At 37.6% G+C, this 22,157-nt stretch overlaps 1 protein-coding gene across 5 annotated transcripts in view; it reads right to left on the bottom strand.

Annotated features, from left to right (window-relative positions):
• OPRM1 (opioid receptor mu 1) overlaps positions 1 to 18,066 on the bottom strand; it is an 86,470-nt gene extending 68,404 nt beyond the window's left edge. For 3 of the 5 annotated variants that reach the window (XM_055267728.2, XM_055267757.2, XM_055267738.2), the window contains exon 1: positions 17,472 to 18,041. In XM_055267728.2, coding sequence (XP_055123703.1) covers positions 17,472 to 17,761 — 290 coding nt within the window. In that variant the 5' untranslated portion in view covers positions 17,762 to 18,041. Of the gene's footprint in view, positions 1 to 17,471 lie in introns of all 5 variants that reach the window. The other 2 variants (XM_055267744.2, XM_055267752.2) reach the window with 1 other exon arrangement.
• Between the last annotated feature and the right edge of the window lie 4,091 nt (positions 18,067 to 22,157).

Below are 22,157 nucleotides of genomic sequence, written 5' to 3'. Positions count from 1 at the left end.
TCTGTACTTGGAAGAATCTTAGTTCTCAAGGGCACCGTAAGATTCCAGGTTGTCATTCTCTGCTGCATCCTCTGCTTGCTTTATTTATAGAGTTTACTGTCCTGAGTTAGGAAGTTGACAGACATCGCATAGCAAGTCCTGGAAAAATCCATCGTGAAGGTGTTAGAAATAGACACGTGGGCCCACTGAATTGTCGTTAATGCGTCCTTCATGCAGAAAAGAGCTCCATCAGGCTGGGCATGGTGGTTCACGCCTGTAATCCCAGTACTTTGGGAGGCTGAGGCGGGTGGATTATGAGGTCAAGAGATCAAGACTATCCTGGCCAACGTGGTGAAACCTCATCTCTACTGAAAATACAAAAATTAGCTGGGCATGGTGGTGAGCACCTGTAGTCCCAGCTACTCGGGAGGCTGAGGCAGAAGAATCACTCGAACCTAGGAGGCAGAGTTTGCAGTGAGCCGAGCTGGCACCACTGCACTCCAGCCTGGTGACAGAGCAAGACTCCGTCTCAAAAAAAAAAGAAAAAGAAAAAGAAAAGAAAAGAGCTCCATCATTTGACCAATTTTACTGTGATTAGAGAATCAGACTCAACAGGGGTCAGGATGACTCTTTATAGGGATGAAATTAGAAATGCCTAAATTCTCAAAGCTGGTGTTCAGAGAACACCATTGTTGTTAAGTTATTTCTTCTCATTCAAATGAACAGTGCTGCTGAGGACAAAGGAGTTTTGTCACATGCAGTTAGCATTTAGACTTAGATCCTGCTTGAGATTCTTTCACACCAAGATTTAAGTAACAAAAATGCTGTTTTGTTTGAACTTCACCGGTTTGCATATTTTTCCCCCACTGACTTTATTAGACAATATAAAAAGACTTATCAGTAGGGAACCAAATGAGTTGCAGTTACCTGTCCTTCGAATTTTCTTCACATAATCATGTCCCTGACACGATGGTTTTGGAATGACCCAGTGCATGTAGAAGGAGTTGTTGGGAATGAAGAGAAGCATGACAAGAAACAGTGATACTCATGCAAAGCCTAGCTTCTCCTCTGCGGAACGTAGGAGTCTAAAAAGATAAACTGTAATCTGAAATATTATAATGGATAATATATCTGAGCTAGGGAAAGGCAAAAGCCCTGAGTGAGTGTTGGTAGGTCGCACACTGATGGTGTGAGTCCAGTGGGAGGGAAGATAATTAGGAGCTAATAAAACTCTTTAGCTTTTATTTTTTTGTTTATTCATTTATTTTTTAAGACAATGTCTCACTCTGTCACCCAGACTGGAGTGCAGTGGCACCATCTTGGCTCACTGCAACCTTCACCTTTCAGGTTCAAGCGATTCTCCTGCCTCAGCCTACCAAGTAGCTGGGATTATAGGCACAAGCCATGTTGCCTGGCTAATTTTTGTATTTTTAGTAGAGATGAGGTTTCACCATGTTGGCCAGGCAGGTCTCGAACTCCTAACCTCAAGTGATCTGCTCACCACAGCCTCCCAAAGTGCTGAGATTACAGGCATGAGCCAATGTGCCCAGCCAAGCTTTACAGAACACTTTAGAGTTTACCACATATTGTCACATATTTTTATTATCTAAATCTTATCTATTTGGACCTAACACCCATGTGAGGTTGAATATGGCTATTTTTCCTTTATTAAGGGTTAACTAATGAGATTCAAATAGGTATCTAGTGTAGTCACTGGGAAGAGGCAGACATCTAAATGTGTCTGCTTTTCAAGTTTTTTTTTTTTTTTTTTTGAGACAGAGTCTCGCTCTGTCGCCCAGGCTGGAGTGCGGTGGCGTGATCTTGGCTCACTGCAAGCTCCGCCTCCCGGGTTCACGCCATTCTCCTGCCTCAGCCTCCGGAGTAGCTGGGACTACAGGCATCTGCCACCATGCCTGGCTAATTTTTTGTATTTTTAGTAGAGACAGGGTTTCACCGTGGCCTCGATCTCCTGACCTCGTGATCCACCCGCCTCAGCCTCCCAAAGTGGTGGGATTACAGGCGTGAGCCACCGTGCCTGTCCTAAGTTTTTTTTAATTTAAATTTTTGTGGGTACCTAGTAGGTGTTAGGTGTGTATATTTATCAAGTATATGAGATGTTTTGATACAGGCATGCAATGCATAGTAATCACATCGCAGAGAATGGGGTATGCATCCTCTCAAGCATTTATCTAAACATGTCTTTCATTACATGTTTACTACTCTATCTACTCCACTATGCCTACTCTGAAGAGAAATGATTGGTCAAATTTAGAGACATTTTCAAAACATCCTGAGCTTTTGCTTTTCTGGAAGGTAATTTAATTTACTACTTGTTCTATAAATAACCCCTTAAAGTTCAGAGAAGTAAAATATAAAGACAGATTTGTTCAATATTTTTCACAAACAGAACTCAGTTTTCTCATCCATAAAATGGATAGGTTGGACCAGACCTGTCCTTGATCTTGGCTGCATGGTAGAGTCACCAGGGGAACTTTTACACTTACTTATGCCCAGGAGCTGCTGTCCCTGAAGATTCTGATTCAATTAACCTTAGGTGGGTTTCCTTTTTTTTTTAAGCTTTCCAGGTAATTCTTTTTTTTTTTTTTTTTTTTTTTTTTTTTGAGATGGAGTCTCCCTCTGTCGCCAGGCTGGAGGGCAGTGGCGTGATTTCAGCTCACTACAAGCTCCGCCTCCCGGGTCCACGCGATTCTCCTTCCTCAGCCTCCCGAGTAGCTGGGACTAGAGGTGCACGCCGCCATGCCCAGCTAATTTTTTGTATTTTTAGTAGAGGCGGGATATCACCGTGTTAGGATGGTCGCGATCTCCTGACCTCGAGATCCGCCAGCCTCAGCCTCCCAAAGTGCTGAGATTACAGGCGTGAGCCACCGTGCCCGGCGTACGCTTTCCAGGTAATTCTAAGGTACCACCAGGATTCAGAATCACTGGACTAGATGATCTGAAAGTATTCTTCTTCTACGTGTCTAAGCATATTGTGGGGATTTATAAAATGGCTCTGATGTTCCATGAGTTAATTGGAAGGAGACTCAGTTATTATTCATTTTATCTTGTCTGGGTTCCTTGCTAGAATTTAGATCCAATTCTTGCTTAAGAGAGTCTGGGAATTATAAAATTTTGCAGTGGACTCTATGTCACCCAGTTTAAACTCTCCTTTAACTTAACTCTTCTTGCAAACTTTTTCCTGATGGTCATCTGGCTAATCTAAAGAATTCCTTTACATGTGAGAAAGTTTCCTCTAAGCATGGCAGATCAAAGGAGCAGTCATTTAGATATGGATGGATGGGGACAAATTTAAGGATGTAGAGTCAGGCAGGGTGGAGATTTCAGTGAGTCTTAAGGAAATCATTGAACAAAACTGTAGACAAGAAGCCAAGGGATTATAAACCTCCTTAGAATACCTTGGCCTACCCTAGCACTCCTTTTTACCCAGCTAGACAGTCCGAGTCCCAAGGAATAAGTAATAGCATTTATTTTCCAAAGCAACTTCTGAGAGCTGCAGAAAACATTTTTTTTAAATGAGCAATATGTAAGTCAGACAGAAAAGAAAAAAGGTCCAAGCAATGAGCTTTTATGTTTGAAATGGCATAAAGAGAGTTTGAAGCTGCCACTCACTATCTGGTCACAGGCAGTGGGTGCAGGGTGGCAGGTGTGCAGGCATAGGTATCTTGGAGGACAGATTTTATATTTGCCAAGAAGTTAATATGAATTTGCAAATGACAGTTTCCATTTTTCCTGAAAGCTTCCAAAAGATCGAAGACGAAAATACTGTGACAAGCCTAGCAAATTGCACTTACTTAACATAACTACGAAGCATATCCAATAGAGAGAAATTCTTCAGAAATGCTATTTTCTAAGCACTTACTCCTTAATCACTGGCTAAGGGTGGTAATAAACCTTGCTGATTATCTGAGCCAAATAAAGAGTTGAGGGTTAGAGACGGAGGCCTGGGGTGAAATAGAGATAATTTTGTGTGGTGGTTATTATAGCACAACTTCGACCTCAGTTCCAGAAGAGCAATATGCTCTGTCATAGCAATCTATGGCAACTGTTCTGGTTTGTGGTAACTTCATATTTGTGTTGCTATTTTCTGATGTTGAAAAATACTGTGAGTTGGTCTAGGTTTTTGTTAATTTTTAATTTTTGTGGGTATATACATACCCTATAAATATACACACCTACTAAGTACTAGGTTATTTTAACAAAATGTTTTGCCTTCATGTAGTAAACAATATGTAATCAAATTTTCTAAAGAAGATGATGTGTTCCTATTTCATGACCACTGCAAGAATAAAATTTTACTTAAGATGTTCTGTATCAGAGTTTGGCAAATGACAGCTTGTGGGCAAAACTCAGCCTACCACTTCTTTCTGTGGTCTTCCAGCTAGTAACAATTTTACGTTTTTAAATGGTTGAAAGAAATCAAAAGAAAAATAATGTTTTGAGGCATGTGAAAATTATATGGAAATTCAAGTGTCAGTGTCCATATAAAGTTTTACTGAAATGCAGTCATATCCATTCATCTATGTGTTGTCTATGGCTTCCTCTAGGCTGCAACAGTAGAACTGAGTAGTTATGACAGAGATTATCTGATTGTAAAAACCAGAAATATTTACTTTCTACCTATTTTATTTTATTTTACTTTAAGTTCCAAGATACACATGCAGAACGTGCAAGTTTGTTAAACAGGTATACATATGCCATGGTGGTTTGCTGCACCTATCAATCATCATCTAGGTTTTAAGCCCCTCATGCATTAGCTATTTGTCCTAATGCTCCTTGTCCCCTTGCCCCCCAGCCCCCGACAGGCTCCATTGTATGTTGTTCCCCTCCCTGTGTCCATGTGTTCTCATTGTTCAACTCCCACTTATGAGTGAGAACATGCAGTGTTTGGTTTTCTGTTCCTGTGTTAGCTTACTGAGGATGATGGCTTCCAGCTTCATCCATGTCCCTGCAAAAGACATGATCTTATTCTTTTTTATGGCTGCATAGTATTCCATGGTGTGTATGTAACACATTTTCTTTATCCAATCTATCATTGATGGGCATTTAGGTTGGTTCCATGTCTTTGCTATTGTAAACAGTGCTACAATAAACATACGTGTGCATGTGTCTTTATAGTAGAATGATTTATATTCCTTCGGGTATATACCCAGTAATGGAATTGCTGGGTCAAATGATATTTCTGGTTCTAGATCCTTGAGGAATTGCCACACTGTCTTCCACAATGGTTGAACTAATTTGCATTCCCAGCAACAGTGTAAAAGCGTTCCTCTTTCTCCACGGCCTCACCAGCATCTGTTGTTTCTTGATGTTTTAATAATCACTATTCTGACTGGCGTGAGACGGTTCTCATTGTAGTTTTGATTTGCATTTCTCTAATGATCCGTGATGTTAAGCTTTTTCTCATATGCTTATTGGCTGCATAAATACTTTGTAACTCTTATAGGAAAGACTGAGCAAAGCCATCGCTCTTCATGCAATGAATAGGTCTTATGTGCATCTAAATACAGTAAAATGAGATAAGAGTCTTACCTCAGAATCATTTAGATCCAAATTTTACGTCGGCTAATAAAAGTATTTTGGTATAAAATAGGATTTTACTTTCCAGATGGAATGTCTAGTTTACTTGTGCATTTTCACCATTCGCAGTTTGGAGGCAGCAGGCTAATTCACAGTCCTAGAGCCATTCAGTTTTAGTCAGAGCCCTTTTTAGTTGTTTATCAAAAATTAGAGTAAGGATTTTGTGGCTTAATAAATTTTTCCAAAGTTTGCTAACTGTAAATATCAAGTAATTGTTGTAATTGTTGTGATTTTATAGCTATAGCATGGTTATTATTTATTAGGTAAAAGTTTCCTTTCCATGTTTTAGAGTTTTACTGAAAAAAGCATAAGACTTCAGACAAATGAAATCCTACATTGTAAGGATAATTTTGACGTTCACATACTTATATTACATAATTACAATTTTACTTAAACTTCTATTTTAGAAATATAAAGGAATCATTTTAGTTTTGAAAATTTTATTTCAATATGCAAAATAAAACATGCTAATATATATTTTAATTTTAAAAGTATTTGTTTTTTGTGGCTATGTAGTAGGTGTATATATTTATGGGATACTTGGAATGTTTTGATACAGGCAGATAATGTGAAATAAACGTGTCATGAGGAATGAGGTATCCATCCCCTCAAGCATTTATCCATTGAGTGACAATCCAATTACATTCTTTATGTTATTTTAAAATGTGCAATTAGCTTGTTATTGATTATAGTCACCCTTTTGTGCTTTCAGATAGTAGGTCTTACTTATTCTTTCTAATTTTTTTGTACCTGTTGGCCATCCCCACCTCCTCCCACCCCTCATCAGCCCCCACTACCGTTTCCAGCCTCTGGTCACCATGCTTCTACTCTCTAAGTTTATGAATTCAATTGATTTGATTTTTAGATAACACAAATAAGTAAGAACACACAAAGTTTGTCTTTCTGTGCCTGGCTTATTTCACTTAACAGCATAATCTCCAGTTCCATCCATGTTGTTGCAAATGAGTGGATCTCATTCTTTTTAATGGCTGAATAGTATACCATTGCGTTTATGTACCACATTTGCTTTATCCGTTAATCTATTGATGGACACTTAGGTTGCTTCCAAATCTTAGCTATTGTAAACAGTGCTGCTGCAACAAACATGGGAGTGCAGATATCTCTTTGATGTATTAATTTCCTTTGTTTTGAGTATATACATACAACCAACCAAAATTGAACCAGGAAGAAAACCAAACGCTGAATAGATCAATGACAAGTACTGAGATCTAAGCCATAATAAAAAGTCTTCCAGTAAAGAAAAGCCCAGGACCTGATGGCTACACTGCTGAATTCTACCAAATATTCAAAGAAGAACTAATACCATTCCTACTCAAACTATTCTAAGAAATAGAGGAGGAAGGAATGCTTCCAAACTCATTCTATGAGGCCAGTATTACCCTGATGCCCAAACCAAAGACATATCAAAAAAAGAAAAATACAGGCCAATATCTCTGATGAATATTAATGCAAAAATCTTCAACATAATACTAGCAAACAGAATTCAATAATACATTAGAAAAATCACTCCTCGTAACCCAGTGGGATTTATCCTTGGGATGCAAGGATGGTTCAACATATGCAAATCAATCAATGTGCTATGTATATGTTTTTTTTTTTTTTGAGACGGAATCTTGCTCTGTCACCCAGGCTGGAGTGCAGTGGCGCAATCTCGGCTCACTGCAAGCTCCACCTCCCGGGTTCACGCCATTCTCCTGCCTCAGCCTCTCCTAGTAGCTGGGACTACAGGCGCCCGCCACCATGCCCAGCTGATTTTTTGTATTTTTTAGTAGAGACGGGGTTTCACCATGGTCTCGATCTCCTGGCCTCGTGATCCACCTGCCTCGGCCTCCCAAAGTGCTGGGATTACAAGCATGAGCCACTGTGCCCGGCCAACGCTATGTATATTTTAAATTTGTGTGATGTGGTTAGGTATCTGGTGACTGATGAGTGAGCTATACGGGAGTCCATTTTGTTTTCAAACGATTCTACCTGATTATAATAAAACGTACGACTTGTCATCATGTCGTGAATTTGCTACCATATTTAATATGGAACATAGATTCCTGATTTTCTTCTTTACTAGTGTTTTAAAAATATTTCCTTGAGGAACATTTTATATATATTTGATTCTCATTATTTGAGGATTCTGTATTTGAAAATTGGCCTGTTCACTAAAATCTATTAATATTTACCCCCAAAATAATACTTGGCTTTTGCAGTCATTTGAGGACCTGTGTGGACTTGTGTAGAGCAGCAAAAAATTTGAGTTGCTCTCTGTGCAGGTTCCCAGGTGAGGCCAAACAAGGCAATGCTCTGCTGTCTTCTTTCAGCTTGTACTGTAAACAAGTGTCCTGTTCACAATCTATTTATTGCCACCTTTTTCACATTTCTGTGTTTTTTTGTTGTTGGTGGTGGTGGTAGTGGTGACTTCACTGTTTAAAATGATCTCAAACATAGTGTGGAAGTTCTGCTTAGTGTCCCTAAGCCAAGAAGACTGTGATGTGGCTTATGTAGAAAGTACTTGTGTTAGAGAAGCTTTGTTCAGGCATGATTTATAGTGCCGTTAACCATGAGTTCAATGTTAGTGAATCAGCTATATATGAAATCAAGTGTCTTTAAACAGAAACACACATAAAACAAGGTTATGTATGCATTAGCTGGTGAAAATTTTATAATCAGAGGCTCACAGGAATCTAGCCCTATGTATCCCCTAGAAGCAAAGCTTCAGTATTCACGAATTCTGTAGTCATAATGACTTTATGGAACATAACTATCATGAATAATGGGAATTGACTATATTCACTTTTTATTTTTTTACTTCTTCAAATTTTACTTTCTGCATTTTTATTATAAGAGTAACCACATATTCCCTTTTTAAAATTTGTAAACTCAGGAATATATGCATATATAGACATGTACGTGTTTGTATTTGAATTTATGATTTGCTAATATGTATCTATGGTACAGATCACTTTTCATGACTCAAGTGATAAAAGCTAAATATGTGGGAACAAAGTGAATTGAGAAAATTATTTAAATTAGATTTTATACTCGAATAATTTGAGGTACATCTGAATTACTAAAAGCTTAGAATTATACAGTATTTTGAAGATATACAGTTCTGTTGGTCAACTTTGAATGTTCGATTTCTCACCGAAACACAAAGAGATAGATATAGTTCAAGTCTTTAAGTTTTATCAAGTGACATTTTATAAGGCCATGAGAAAATGCATTATTTTTTTTTAACAATGGTAGCATGTATTTTGGGTTATATTGCAGGGAAATTGGTTGTAGGAGTACTTTGGAGAGGCTGTAAGAAAGGATGGATTTAAGTCGATAATGGAAAAACAAGAAACATTTTGATAGGAAAAGAATGAGAGATATGTTATGGGAAAACAGAGAGAAAGAAAAATAAAGGAAACAGTATAGAAGAGATAAATATGAAGCACATTGGAAGATAGTGAAGGAATCAGGTTGGCCTAGTTTACTTAAACGTTAATTTAAATCACACTAATGGTTTTCAGTGAATATGAGTGGTTAATATTTGAATCACTTAGGACACCTACTGTAAACTGAATGTGTTCCCCTCAAATTCACATGTTGAAAACCTATTCCCCAGTGTGATGGTATTTGGAGGTGGGGCCTTTGGGAGGTGATTAGGTCATGAGAGCAGAGCCGTTATGAACACAATTAATGCCCTTATGAAAGAGGCCCTAGAGAGCTTCCTTGCCTCTGTGCCTTGTGAAGACATGGGGAAAAGGTAGCTGTCTATGCAAGAGGGCCCTCAGCAAATGCAGAATCTGCTGGTGCTTTCGTCATGAACTTCTCAAGCCTCGAGCACTGTAAGAGTAAATTTCTGTAGTTTGTAAGCCACCCAGGCTATGGTACTTTGTTATAACAGCCTGAACACATGAAGACACCTACTTACAGTGCATAAGCTAATATATTATTTAAAACAAACAAAAAGCAAACAAACAAAAATTGTACTTAACAACATTTTTGTCTGGACAGACACTTATATCCAGAACAGAATGATCTCTCTCTCGTTTAAACCCATCACACACTTCATCTTACGGGAAAGCCCTATCCACTGGTTTACGAAAGTTCACTTGATTAGATTTGGTGGAACCTCTTTGCATCAGATTTGGAATACAACATCCAGGATATGACTAATATCTAAAGGCAAATATTAAAACCATCTCCTATAAATTAAACAGAGAATGACAGACACAGAGAGAGAGAGAGAGAATTTTGCCCACGCTCCACCTTTGCCAATCATGCTTTTAGGCGTTATGCATTCCTAACCCTTAAGGAGGCAGCACATACTCTGACTCACTGTTTTCCATTCCTTGTCTCTCCCCATCTTGCACCCAGGCCCTCAGGTACACAAAACAGCAGGACTTTTTGCTTGGGGCTCCTTGTGCAGTAAGAAGATGACTTTCCCCTCTCCTTCCTGCATTTCTGCTCAAACATGTGATGCTCACCTGGTGGCTTCTGTGGGGTGGGGGTGGGGGGAATGAAACATGATGGGGTTGCACCTTTTCCCACTTAACCACTTGCCTATACTCTTGAAGCATACGAATAAAGGCTTGACTGTAGCTTTCTGTTTCACTTATTGTCCTAATCATAAACACTATACCTGGTAGTTCAGAGCATGCTCACTCTTTCTCCCTTTGACAGAACCTATTTGAGCTTATATAGAATCCAAAGGGCTGTGATGGAATGGCAACCACGATTGTCTAGTTTTGTGGATGATTCCTCTTTCCCTCCAGATTGTATTGCTGGGAAAAACATGCTTTTAATAGTCATTGAAGTTGCCATAGGACATTTTAGTACTAGAAAGGGTTTAAGATTTTTTTAGTCCAATTTGCACCTTTTTACAGATAAGGAGAGTGGGGCCTTGAAGTCGAGCCACTTGGGGCCCTGAGCCAGGGCAAGGTCTCTCTTCCTTGCTGTTCTTCCTTTCTAAATTTATATCTGAGAAATTGATGGGGAAAGAAAAAAAGTTACCTGAGGCAAGAAAGGATGGATAAAGAAAGGAGTCGCTTGGGAAGCTCAATATATGATGCTTATTGTATATGACGTTTCTTGCATTTGATGCTTCAGCTCACTTTTGAAGACTGAAATCTTCCTGAGCTCAATTAATCACAAGATACTCTTAATGTTACTATATAACATGAAATTAATGGAAAACGGAGTGGTAGGTTTTTTTGTTTGTTTTCTTATACCCTCAGATAATTTGCCAGAAGGCACAGGAGGCTTTATTTCCTTTACATGGCACAGACAATTCTGCTCCTATCACCCTGAGCTCAAGAAGAAGTAAACTGAACACTGGACATGACTGGTGCCCACTCTCTCTCCATTCAGCCAAACTTACCTGAAAAAGCCTTTCCTAAATCCCAAGGCAGGAACAAAAATGGAAGCAAAAGCTTAGCTTCTGAACTCTCTTGGTAGTTCTAACTGGTGCTGCCTATTAGAATTTTTCTTATGAGTTTTTGATAGTTAGGAGAAAACCTTTATTGATAGGCCTGTAAGAGCTCTATTTATTAACTAGATTTTACTGTGCTAACATATAGTCACCAATTATAAAATAACACGAAGGATATTCAGCAGAGTGTGAGATACGACCTTGTGTGAAGGTGAACCATTTTGAAAAGTGGTTGCTTGGCAAGGAGTGGGAAACTGGAAGAGTAAACCAAGGAAGAAGAAAACAAGGCATGTTCTTGAGATGGTCACAACGTGAGCAGGGCCTTCTGACGTGCCTTGTAGTTGGCACCTCAGAATTGTGCACCTGAGGAGAGAGGGGAGCAAGGGCAGCATTTGTCCACAGGCTTCAATTTCCTGGTCAAGGGAACTTCCCTGAACTTCCAAATAGTGCCTTTGTGGGTACCAGGCTGATTCCTAGGGAGGGCAATTACTCCAATAGAGAAGCCCTAGGGCAGAAAGTAAGTGATTTTGATGCAGCCAAGATGAAGTGTTACTCAGTTATGTTTGGGTAAAACTGACTGCCATATCAATGGCTGAGGTAGAAGGCAAGGTGAAGGACATGAGGTGGGCACGAAAAGGATATGAAACAACATGAAAGACATTGGTTTCAAATTTTGCCTGGTGGAGCCCTAGAAATTCTATGGTGGTCCCTTGGGGACAGCACTGGTGGGTGGTACGGGGATGCAAGGTGAGCAGTGCTCTTGGCCACAACAGGTTACATCTGGGCAGTTGTTCTGTGATCTGTTTTACATATTGGGTCCCAAGTTCTTGAAATAAGTGTCTACATCTAAAAACAAGTTCGAAGACTGCTGTCACAGGTAATTATTTCAGTTAGATAAACATTAAACTTAGTGAGGATTAAAGACTTGGAATTCTTGTATTTTAAAACGACATGCACCATTTAGTCTTGGTATTCACCCCTAGTACTTTTTTTTTAATTTAATTTTTTAGTTTGAGTCGGAGTCCCACTGTGTCGTACAGGCTGGAGGGCAGTGGCGCGATCTCGGCTCACTGCAGCCTCTGCCTCCGGGTACAAGCAATTCTTGTGCCTCAGCCTCCCAAGTAGTTGAGATTACAGGCATGCACCACCCGGTCCGGCTAATTTTTTTATTTTTAGTAGACACAGCATTTCATCATGTTGCCCAGGCTGGTCTCAAACTCCTGACCTCAGGTGACCCACCTGCCACAGCCTCCCAAAGCACTGGCATTGTAAGTAAGAGCCACAGTGCCTGACCACCACTAGTACATTTTAAAATCTCATATGGTCGTATGTTATTTATCAAAATGAGCTTATTTTTTCTTGCTGCTGACCTTAAAATATCTGTTTCAACTACCTCCTTAAACGGAATCCTAGGAGAAATGATATTTTCAACTTTTATATGTAAGAGATCCTATTAGATGTTCAAAATCTCAAAGTAAATATTGTCAGCATTTATTATTTGAATACCTACAGACACCAATTAATTATTTTTATTTTCTTCTTAGCAGTAGAGAAATTATGCTTTATTTAAATTTATTAACTGATTTATTTTTTTGCAGCAGTAGCTGAGGTTTTTTTCTGAGTATTATACCTAAATATTAATTAAAACAATTAGCTTAGAAAAATGCTTGCAAATACATTTTTACAAATAATTTTTAACACATTTTTTTTTTAATAAGATCAGTTAGAAGTACTCAGAAGAGTTAATGGCCAGAATGTTTGTTTGTTTTCTTTTATGTTTGTTGGTTTTATTTATATATGATGATGTATTCCAAATCTGTTTGTTGGTTTTATTTATATATGATGTTGTATTCCAAATCTGTTTGTTGGTTTTATTTTAGTTTCTAGCATTGGCCTACTGGAACTACAACAACTTGGGGTAATTAGGGAAATTATGTGTTTAAGCTTAAACATATGATATGATACCAATTATAAAACGTTATGAGAACATACAAAAACATTTACTATGTATGTGTGTTTCCAAATGTTTACCATATATATATATGTGTTTCCATATGTAGTAAATGTTTAAAAACATGCATGTGAATACTCACCACTAAATTTATGACAGTGGTAGTCTCAGTGAAAGGAGGGTATTAGGAGCAAAGAAGAGACTTCAACTGTTTCAGTCTGTCTATCTATCTATCTATCCATCCATTCTTTAAGGGAAGAATTGTTTTGTAATTATATATTTTTTATCTTTGGAGATGTTTCATAAAATATCAGACAGGTCATTCTTTCAAGAAAGAAAAGACAGAGAGAAGAATATAGGAAATGCGTTGATTGGTAATGCCATGCAAATGACAAAGACACAGCTTACAACCAAGGAAAGTAAAAGCAATTTAGTGTGTTAAGGAGACACAGAAGAAGAGTTGTTCTTCTCTGAATTGGTATCTATATGGAAAATAGCACTTAAAGTTCAAATTGTAATAGGTACCAGGAGCCCTCCCTTACTAAGTGAAAGGCATGCAATTAAGTTAGTATTTTTTAATGTAAGCCATTAAATTGAGAACTGAATTTTATTTAGTGTTTTCCACTTTAAATCCATCCTCTAATTAGGATATTTTGTGGGTTTTAAAAAAGTGAATTTAAAAAAGTGAATTTCTAAATAAACTATTATCTATTTTTTGAAAATTACTGATCATATTTAGTGATATATGCATTCAAATTGATTCGAATATATGTGTGTGTGTGACTTTATATATATACACACACTATATATATCCTTATATTAGATAAAACATTATTGTTCACTAATTTGTAGCTACCTAAATCTGGATTAAGTTTAAAAGCTTGTACTTCTGTTTCAATCAAGTATAACTGATCATTTTTAAATTTAAACCTGAATCAAATATTTAGTATATAGAACAAGTATAAGCTTACAGGACTTTTTCTAAAATCAGAAATACTTGCTAGGAAGGAGAAATGACAATAACATCTTGCATGTATTTAAATGCTCTTCTCTGATAATTAGTTATATTGAGAATTTATCTAACCACATTAAGAAATAGTCTTAAAAATGAAGGTACTATTACTTGGCACTCTTCATTGGAAATTTACTGAAAGGATGGTTTATGCAGCCCACAGAAATCTCAAAGTTTCTAGCCCTCCACTTTTCAACAGTGTCTGTACATACCATGTTCATAGCTACATGAACAAACCTTGGAAAAAGAATCTCCCAACATAAATACATCTGGGATTATATTAGTTTTTGCAGTTATGGGTAATTCTATAGTTTGGTTCAGTTATTAAATATTTTCCCAAAAGTGAAACATCTCCGGTGGCTGTTACTTTTTGTTTTGATTTTTATTCTTCACAGTTCTTGACAATGAAATACTAGCATCCCATATTAAGTGATTGCTACTTTTTGTAGTATTTTCATCATATTTTCTAAAATCTTTGTGGTAATTTTCATAAGGTTATTCTCCAAGCATTATTTTTCTTTAAAACCAAAAAAGCTTTCAGGTGACAGTTACTGATAACATTTTTATCACTTAACATCTGGATTTAAAATCTTTAGAACATATTACAGTTTCTCCTTTCCTCCCTTGTATTCCTTAGAGCAGCCCTGTTTAAGAATCTCATTTAAGTGATACTACTTAATAATGTTGTTGATGAAGGGATGATGATGATGGTGTTACAAACAGAACCAAAGAGTTAATCACAGCGTCCATGTTAGCAGTTATTTTTGTTGTTGTCGCCATAGTCATCTGAGCCTCATGATTCGCTCAATGTACTAAAAAATTTTAATAAATATTACCTTAGTATAATCGGAAAACTGCAACTACTTGATCACTCAATAGCATTTGTTGAATTTTAAATAGGGAAAGAAGTGAACATTTCTCCTCCTCAATACTTAATAGATGCAACATTATATCCAGCATTTTAGCAAGGACAATACATCCCTGAACTGATCATTTTCTAGTTTAAACACCGCAGCCTGGAGACAGTCAGTTAAATGTTCTCTGCTAAATAGACATACTTGCTTCAATCCCCAGATGCTTTCCCTGTCGCTTCATCTGTCACTAACTTGCCCATTTTTCTGTTTCACAGTCACATTCCAAGAGGGTTACCTAACCCTGCAATTAAAACTCAGCCTGCCACAGGTGGGTTTTTGGGATGACCTTTCAAATAGTACTGCATTTTGTAAGAACTTTCAGTACTGAGAATAAAGCACGATATCATGTTCTCAGTAAGATGCAGTGTCATCATGTTTCTCCAAGTCAACAAGAGGCCAGAGGTAATGCCTTTAAAACTAACTCACCCAACCAGCAACCTCTTCTACACTGGAATAAGACCAATCTGCTCATTTCACAGCCAGTTGCCACTCTATTGGCTTTCTCTGTATTGCAAAGCATAAACTAAAGGGTAGAAAAATGAGGAAGGAAAATACCAAGAAGAAATAAAAGGGAATAAAATATTATGTTTCAGATGGCAGGATTCTAGATGCTTTGGTAATTTTTGTTTCATGCTTTTTTCCTTCAGGATTTCATACAGAATTTGGAGATAATTTGTTATTCCCAAGTTATTATCGCTATATCAACCCACTCTGTCAACCTAATAGTCGAATTAACTCAAATCATGATTTGCCAGCACAATAAAAAGAAATTATGTTAGCTAGGAGAGATTTAGTGGCACTGAATTAATGAACTATCTGTTCTTAGAGAAAATAATTTACATTTTCTGTGCCTCAGTTTATTTACTTAGCATAGGTAATCTCTAGAGTCCCTTCTAGCTTAATTAGTTTATGATTCTATGAATTTCTTTTAGAAAAAATGAGAAACATATTTTCCCTTCACAAAGCAGGCCTTTAATTATAACTTTTATTGTCATAACTGCAAAATGAAAGTTGGTTTTTAATCTTCAGTGTGAATCATTGTACTGAATTACTTAAAGTAAATGTTTTTAAAAATAAATTCTTCCATTGATCTTCTTGCATTTTTCCTTCTGTTATTAGCCTTCCTCTCAATAGATGGTGCTCTTTTCTTACAGACAACACTTATCTTATTCCTCATCAAAAGATCAGGAAAATTAGCTTTACTCTTTAAAAATCATTAATTAAAGAAATCAGACAGATGAGTAGAAAGAATTGCTTATAAGCAATTTGCAGCACCTTGATAATGAAAGCCTACTGGAGAGAGCCATTGTTAAATGATATAAGAGCTCCACTGAAACCTGCAATACTTGCTGAATAGGTGAAACAAATATTGTAACTAAATGTGAAAATGCCATGTTCCCTACATACACATACCCCTGGTTAAAAAAAAAAAACCCTCGAATTAGGAGCTATTTTAAAGTGTTAAAATACTTATCTTCTTTAACAAAAACAGATATATGGCATTTCACATTCACATGTAGTATTTGAATATACACATCAACACCAACAAAATCAATATCAATCTCAATCAATATTGAGAGCTTCCACACTCTGCCAAATATACCTGGAACATCTGGGTAAACAGCAAGTGGACCACAATTCTTTTGAATTAATTTTACTTGATAAGAACACTTTGTTTAGAGCACCCATCACAACTTCCTGTATAAGAGTCTCTGCAGTTTCTAATGTGGAATTATGATGCTTTTGGTCACTCCTAATTAGCTCCAACTTGTGGAGGCATTGAAATACAGCCATGTCCTGTGGTTCTCCTGAACTAACCTACCCATTCCAGATGCAGTTTGTGACTTAGGCGATCTGAAGCTACTAGTGGCAAACTGGTCTAGGTAACACAGCTGTCATGTTTGTTATAACAGAGGAAAACTACCATGGAGAGATGCTAGGAAAACTTCCTCTACCTAGTGTTGCCTCAGGATGGAAGGAAGAGTTGGGTAAGGGCTGCTATGGCAGGGGAGAAGAAAGGGTGGGGTTGTGGTACAGGGAAGTACTAAACCAGCAGGAGTAGGAAAGTTGCCAAGGTCCATCTCTAAAGAATTGAGAAGACTTGAGACTGCTCCCCCTGCCACACACACACACACACACACACACACACACCGGCCCCAACTAAATTTGGGAAAGCTAACTAGAATTTCTCTCCCATTATTCACAACTTACTCTTTCCATAGCTCCTGCAGAGGGACTGAGTGTAGGACTCTGCCAAGAGCCCTCTTTGCTCTGTATAAGGAAGAGATCTAAGACTATGCTATAGCCTCCCCCCGCCCCCCACCCCTAGACCTTTGTAGTTTTTTACCAAAGCAACTTCTCTGCTCCTGAAATTTTGAATTCTTTCTTTATCAATTGAGGAAAAAATAGAAAAGTAGGTTTTCTCACAGAAATAACAATCACTGTCCGTGGTCGCCTCCAGAGTCCCCCCAGTTTACCCCCCCTCTTTCATCCTCCCGCCCAACATTGAGCCTTGGGAGTTAGGTGTCTCTTTGTACCCCCTTAAGCCGCTGAACCCTCCGTTCGGAGCCCTGGCGCTTTCCTTACCTGACAATCACATACATGACCAGGAAGTTTCCGAAGAGCCCCACCACGCACACGATGGAGTAGAGGGCCATGATGGTGATGGCCGTGATCATGGAGGGACTGCCGGTCGGAGGGCACAGGCTGTCTCTCCCGCCCAGGTCGGTGCGGTTCGGACCGCATGGGTCGGACAGGTTGCCATCTAAGTGGGACAAGTTGACCCAGGAACCGGGGCTGGGTGCTGGGGAGCAACTTGAGTGCGCCAAGGCATCAGTGCAATTGCTGGCGTTCGTGGGGACAGCGCCACTGTCCATGGTACTGACGGCCGGCCGGGCACCGCGGTGCGAGGTAGCCAGGAGCACCGACACTTTTCGGGTTCCAAGCGCCTCAGCCGCTTCCTTTCGCCGCTGCCACAGCTCCTGCTATTTCTTACAGAAACCAGTCCTGGCTGAGACAGAGAGGAGCGTCAGGCGGAGGGGACCGAGCTGAGCATCTGACATTCTCCTCTGCCTGTTGCCCCCTCCCACCTTAGTAGTTCACAGAGGCTCATCCCCTGCCCCGCACCGCTGCAGGAGGGGAGGGTGGGCCATGCGGGATTCGGAGGCTGGAAGGGAGGGAGGAGGGAAAAGGGGTGGATTTTGCGCAAAGCGATCCAAGGAGTAGGTCTCTTCACTGGGCACTCTTCTGTGCAAACACATCTAAGGGAGGGAGATGGAGAGAAGGGTTGGGGAGAGAGATAGAGTTAGTCTTTGGCAGCAGTAAAAAATAAGAAAGGGGGCTAACATCACTCAATTTTCCAGCGCCTTTTTCTCCTTAAAATCTGGCAGGGAATACATTGGCTTGATGAAACCCTAACAGCCCTAAAACCCCAATGCTCTTCCATCCCTACTGCCAATTTTGATTATTTAGGAATGGGGGACACACAATCTTCTTTTGCAGTCCTTGTTGCCTCCGTTGCCAACATCTAAGAAAAGGTAATAATGTTTCTCCAGTTTTCTTCCCTACAAACCTGTTGGGAACAACAGCGATCCTTTATTTTCTGAAAAAGAAATGAGAAACAAATAAACTTTTGTGCAGAAAACCTGTTCCTCATTTTCCCCAATTTCTAGGGTGAAGCTCTGTTTGCCTCTGATTTTGTTTCAGTGGGGAAGAGGCATAAGAAGTGGTTACAGAAATCAGAAGGTTGTGGCATCCAGTAAAGTCAACTAAAGATAATGTTGATCTTTCACATCTTAAATTTCATAGACCTGTTTGGAATTGTTTATCCTTTTTATCTGAAGACTTCCTCGATAGACATATGCTTCTGAGAAGAAGGTTGTTAAAACCAAACAAAATTTGCATTCGGTCTGTTTTCTAGTGTAAAAATTCTAGGAAAAGTCACATAATATATGGAATTAGAGTGGCCTACAACAAGATCTTTGAGAAACATGGATACGTTTTTGAATTTTATACCTTACTTCTAAGTCCACGAGTGCTTCTATTTTAGAAATAAATTTGTAAATACCAAGAGTAAGTTCTTGGTCTTTTTTTTTTTCTAAAGTTAACACCAATTCTGAAGTAATTCTCATTTCTGTACATGTATATATTTGTGCATGTATGTATATTTTAACCATAAACATTGAAAATACATGTCCCCAGTTGGTCTTGAAAAATTAACTGCAATCTCAGGGAGCAGGGAGGGAAGATCTTGAAAGGAACATTTAATTCCAATATTATTTTTAGGCATTTATCTTAGAAACAGATAACTCATAGGTAAACTCGGTTAATTATAGGCTATTTTGCCAATGTTCAGTATTATTTTTATCCTCTTACATTAAAGCATATAATTTACACAGTAAAATGTTACAGAGATTTCCTAGAGACTAACAAAAATACCTTAAAATATATTCTTCCATGAAGTAATGTAACAATTCTCTTACATTGAGCTGAAATCTGTCTGCCTGCATTCAGTTCCTTTGTGCTTAGTTCATGTGGAAGACAAGATACAGTGTAATAATTCTTGACCTTGGAGTCAAATCATTTTATAAATCAGCTTTGTAACTTTGTAGCTGTATGAGTTTGGACATGCTACTTTACCCTACAGGATGATAGTCTTCTCATTACTTAAAAAAAGGCGAGGGTAGGCTAGTAATATTTACCTCATATGTCTGTTAGCAGGATTAAATGAGTATACATTGCAATAGTAATTGCTTAATAAGTGATAACTCCTTACCATTATATTTCACATATTTGAAATCAACTGAGTATTCTCTTTTGCAAGTTAAACATTAGCATCATTCAGTTGTTTCTTATAAGATGTAGTTCTGAGTCCTTTCAGTGGCCTTGCTGTTCGTCTATTCTCATTATAGTTTGTCTATCTGCTCTGAAACTACAGTTCCAGTGTTAAAAATAATGACCTAAGTTTGCCCTGACCAAAAAACAAACAACAACAAAAAAAACTAAGCCAGATTATAAACTTTATCTTTCTACCAGTACAATGAAAGTCCCATTTTTTTTTTTTAGTTTTATTTTTTGGTCATGTTGTTCTCTTGACTCTCCTTAGGTTTACCAATGACAAAATTTCCTAAACACAATCCAAGTCAATTCCACAAATACTAAAGATCTGCTTTGGACCAGGTGCTGTGATAGGGGCTGGAGTTTAAAAAGATGGATACAATTATTTTTGATTACGGAAACTTTCTTCTTATGCCTGGTGAATCATATGTTTCACCTCCTATAAATTTATAGTTGCTTTGGAGGGAGCTCAGTACAACACTATAGATTTTTTTACTTTTAAGTTATATCTTGTTAGATCCAGTTCATGATTCTTATCCACCAAGATCTTTTGGAATGGTGATTCTGCCATCTTTTGTATGCACTTTTTAATATACTTTATTTATTCTCCTAGCTTTGTACTCTGTAATAAGGTTCCTCAGGGAGGTCTGCTCACTAACACAGTACTTAATACATAGTGGACTCCCTCCCTCACTCTCTGTGTTTCTTTCTATATTAAATATATATGAATATGCATGTGCATAATATTTGAATTCAGTTGAAAAAATGATTAGCATATATTTTCTGCCATTATACCCAGATAATGGCATAAAAGATATACAATCTGGGTGATAAATAAAATAATATAAAATAAAAATAAAATAATCTAGGTGATTTTTTTAATGACACAGTTTGAAAATAAAACATCTTTATGGGAAAACCTTAATGAAGATGTTTTGTCCTTTTTGACTCAATATAGTCTGTCAACCAACCAGGACTTAAATGTATAGACTTATGGACTAGCCATATGCCTTTTCTTCTAGAATTATAGGCAAAGAGCAACCCCATTCCCATTGCCCTTTTCTAGAAACAGTTGTTTTTTTATTCTGTTTTGTAGAAAAATGTAATTGCTCTCTAGAGCAGGACTTGAACTTTGTGCTTCATATTCTCAGCTGAGATTGATTTTTTCATTTTCTATTGGTCTTCATCATCTTTCACTGAGGATAGTTATTATCCTTCTATTTTGAATATAGAATATTCTGATTATCATTGCATGTCCTTCCTTAAGTTGTTTAACATTTATATCTTGGTATCTTTCACCCATTTAATATACAATTCAGGAAGCTGCAGAACAAATTTAATTTTCTTTCAAATATATTGACAGCCTTGAGAAACCTAGAGAAAAACTGTTCCAGAAATAATAAATTAATACCACTTAATATGTAGTATAAAAGCACCTCAATTTCAAGCTTTTGTTATTTCAGAGTTTCCCTATGGTATGTTCTCCGTTTCCTCCATAATTGTTCATTTCCTACTCAATTGGTCTGAAGTCTGTTGTGAAAGTTCAAGTCTCTCATAAAAGGAGACGGACTGCAAATAAATGAGTCAATTTATTACAAACATAATTATTTTATACAGTATTGATCCCAAACATATCTTTTATTTCATTGAGCCTTAATATGTAATCTGTACAATAGAAATATCTTTTTGTTGATGCTTCTTGCTTAGCCCAGGCTTTCTATTCGAAGCAAGAATAATTTATTATCTATCAATTTAGATTTAAACTTGCTATCAAACCCATATCATGCAACATTTTTCACAAAAATTATTTGTTTCAAAGCAACATATTTATTCATAGCATGGATGAATCCCAGGAAAGTGCTAAAAGTCACTTCTCTTCTTTGAATTTCAACATCTATTGGCTTAGTTATTCATAGAATTGCCATCATCCTACACTTACTTTAATAGCTTAGTCCTGATTCTGTTGAGAGTGGCTGTTAATGGAACACATGATTAATGGCTATTAATGAGGAACACAAACATAAATACTATGCAGGAAACAATTACAGTGGTTTAAAGCTCAGAAAAATGGGACATCCAAGGTTTCATTGGAGGAACATTTTATGTATTTGTTTATAGATATTTTCTATGTTATCTAACATTTAAATGTGCATAGCTAATGAGAATGCAAATGCATTGTCATACAATATTATCCTTGATCACTGGATTGCCGCATACATATCAAGTAAAATGGAATAGGCACTCTTTATTTGCATGGTAAAAAAATAAATAAGTAAATGAAAGCGAAAAACTCCTGGCACCAACTTCTACCCAATAAACCTAAAACAAAGGCATCTAGAATAAAGTGGATGAAAGCCCTGGACTTTTGATTAAGAAAAAAGCAGTTCAAAATCCAGTCTCAACTATTTACTTCCTTCTGACTTACTAAATTACTTA

This window comes from Symphalangus syndactylus, chromosome 2 (genome assembly GCF_028878055.3).
Source record: "Symphalangus syndactylus isolate Jambi chromosome 2, NHGRI_mSymSyn1-v2.1_pri, whole genome shotgun sequence".
In the NCBI taxonomy this organism is placed as follows: domain Eukaryota; kingdom Metazoa; phylum Chordata; class Mammalia; order Primates; family Hylobatidae; genus Symphalangus; species Symphalangus syndactylus.
Note: the sequence above shows the minus strand (reverse complement) of the source record. Positions and strands in the feature narration are given on the sequence as shown.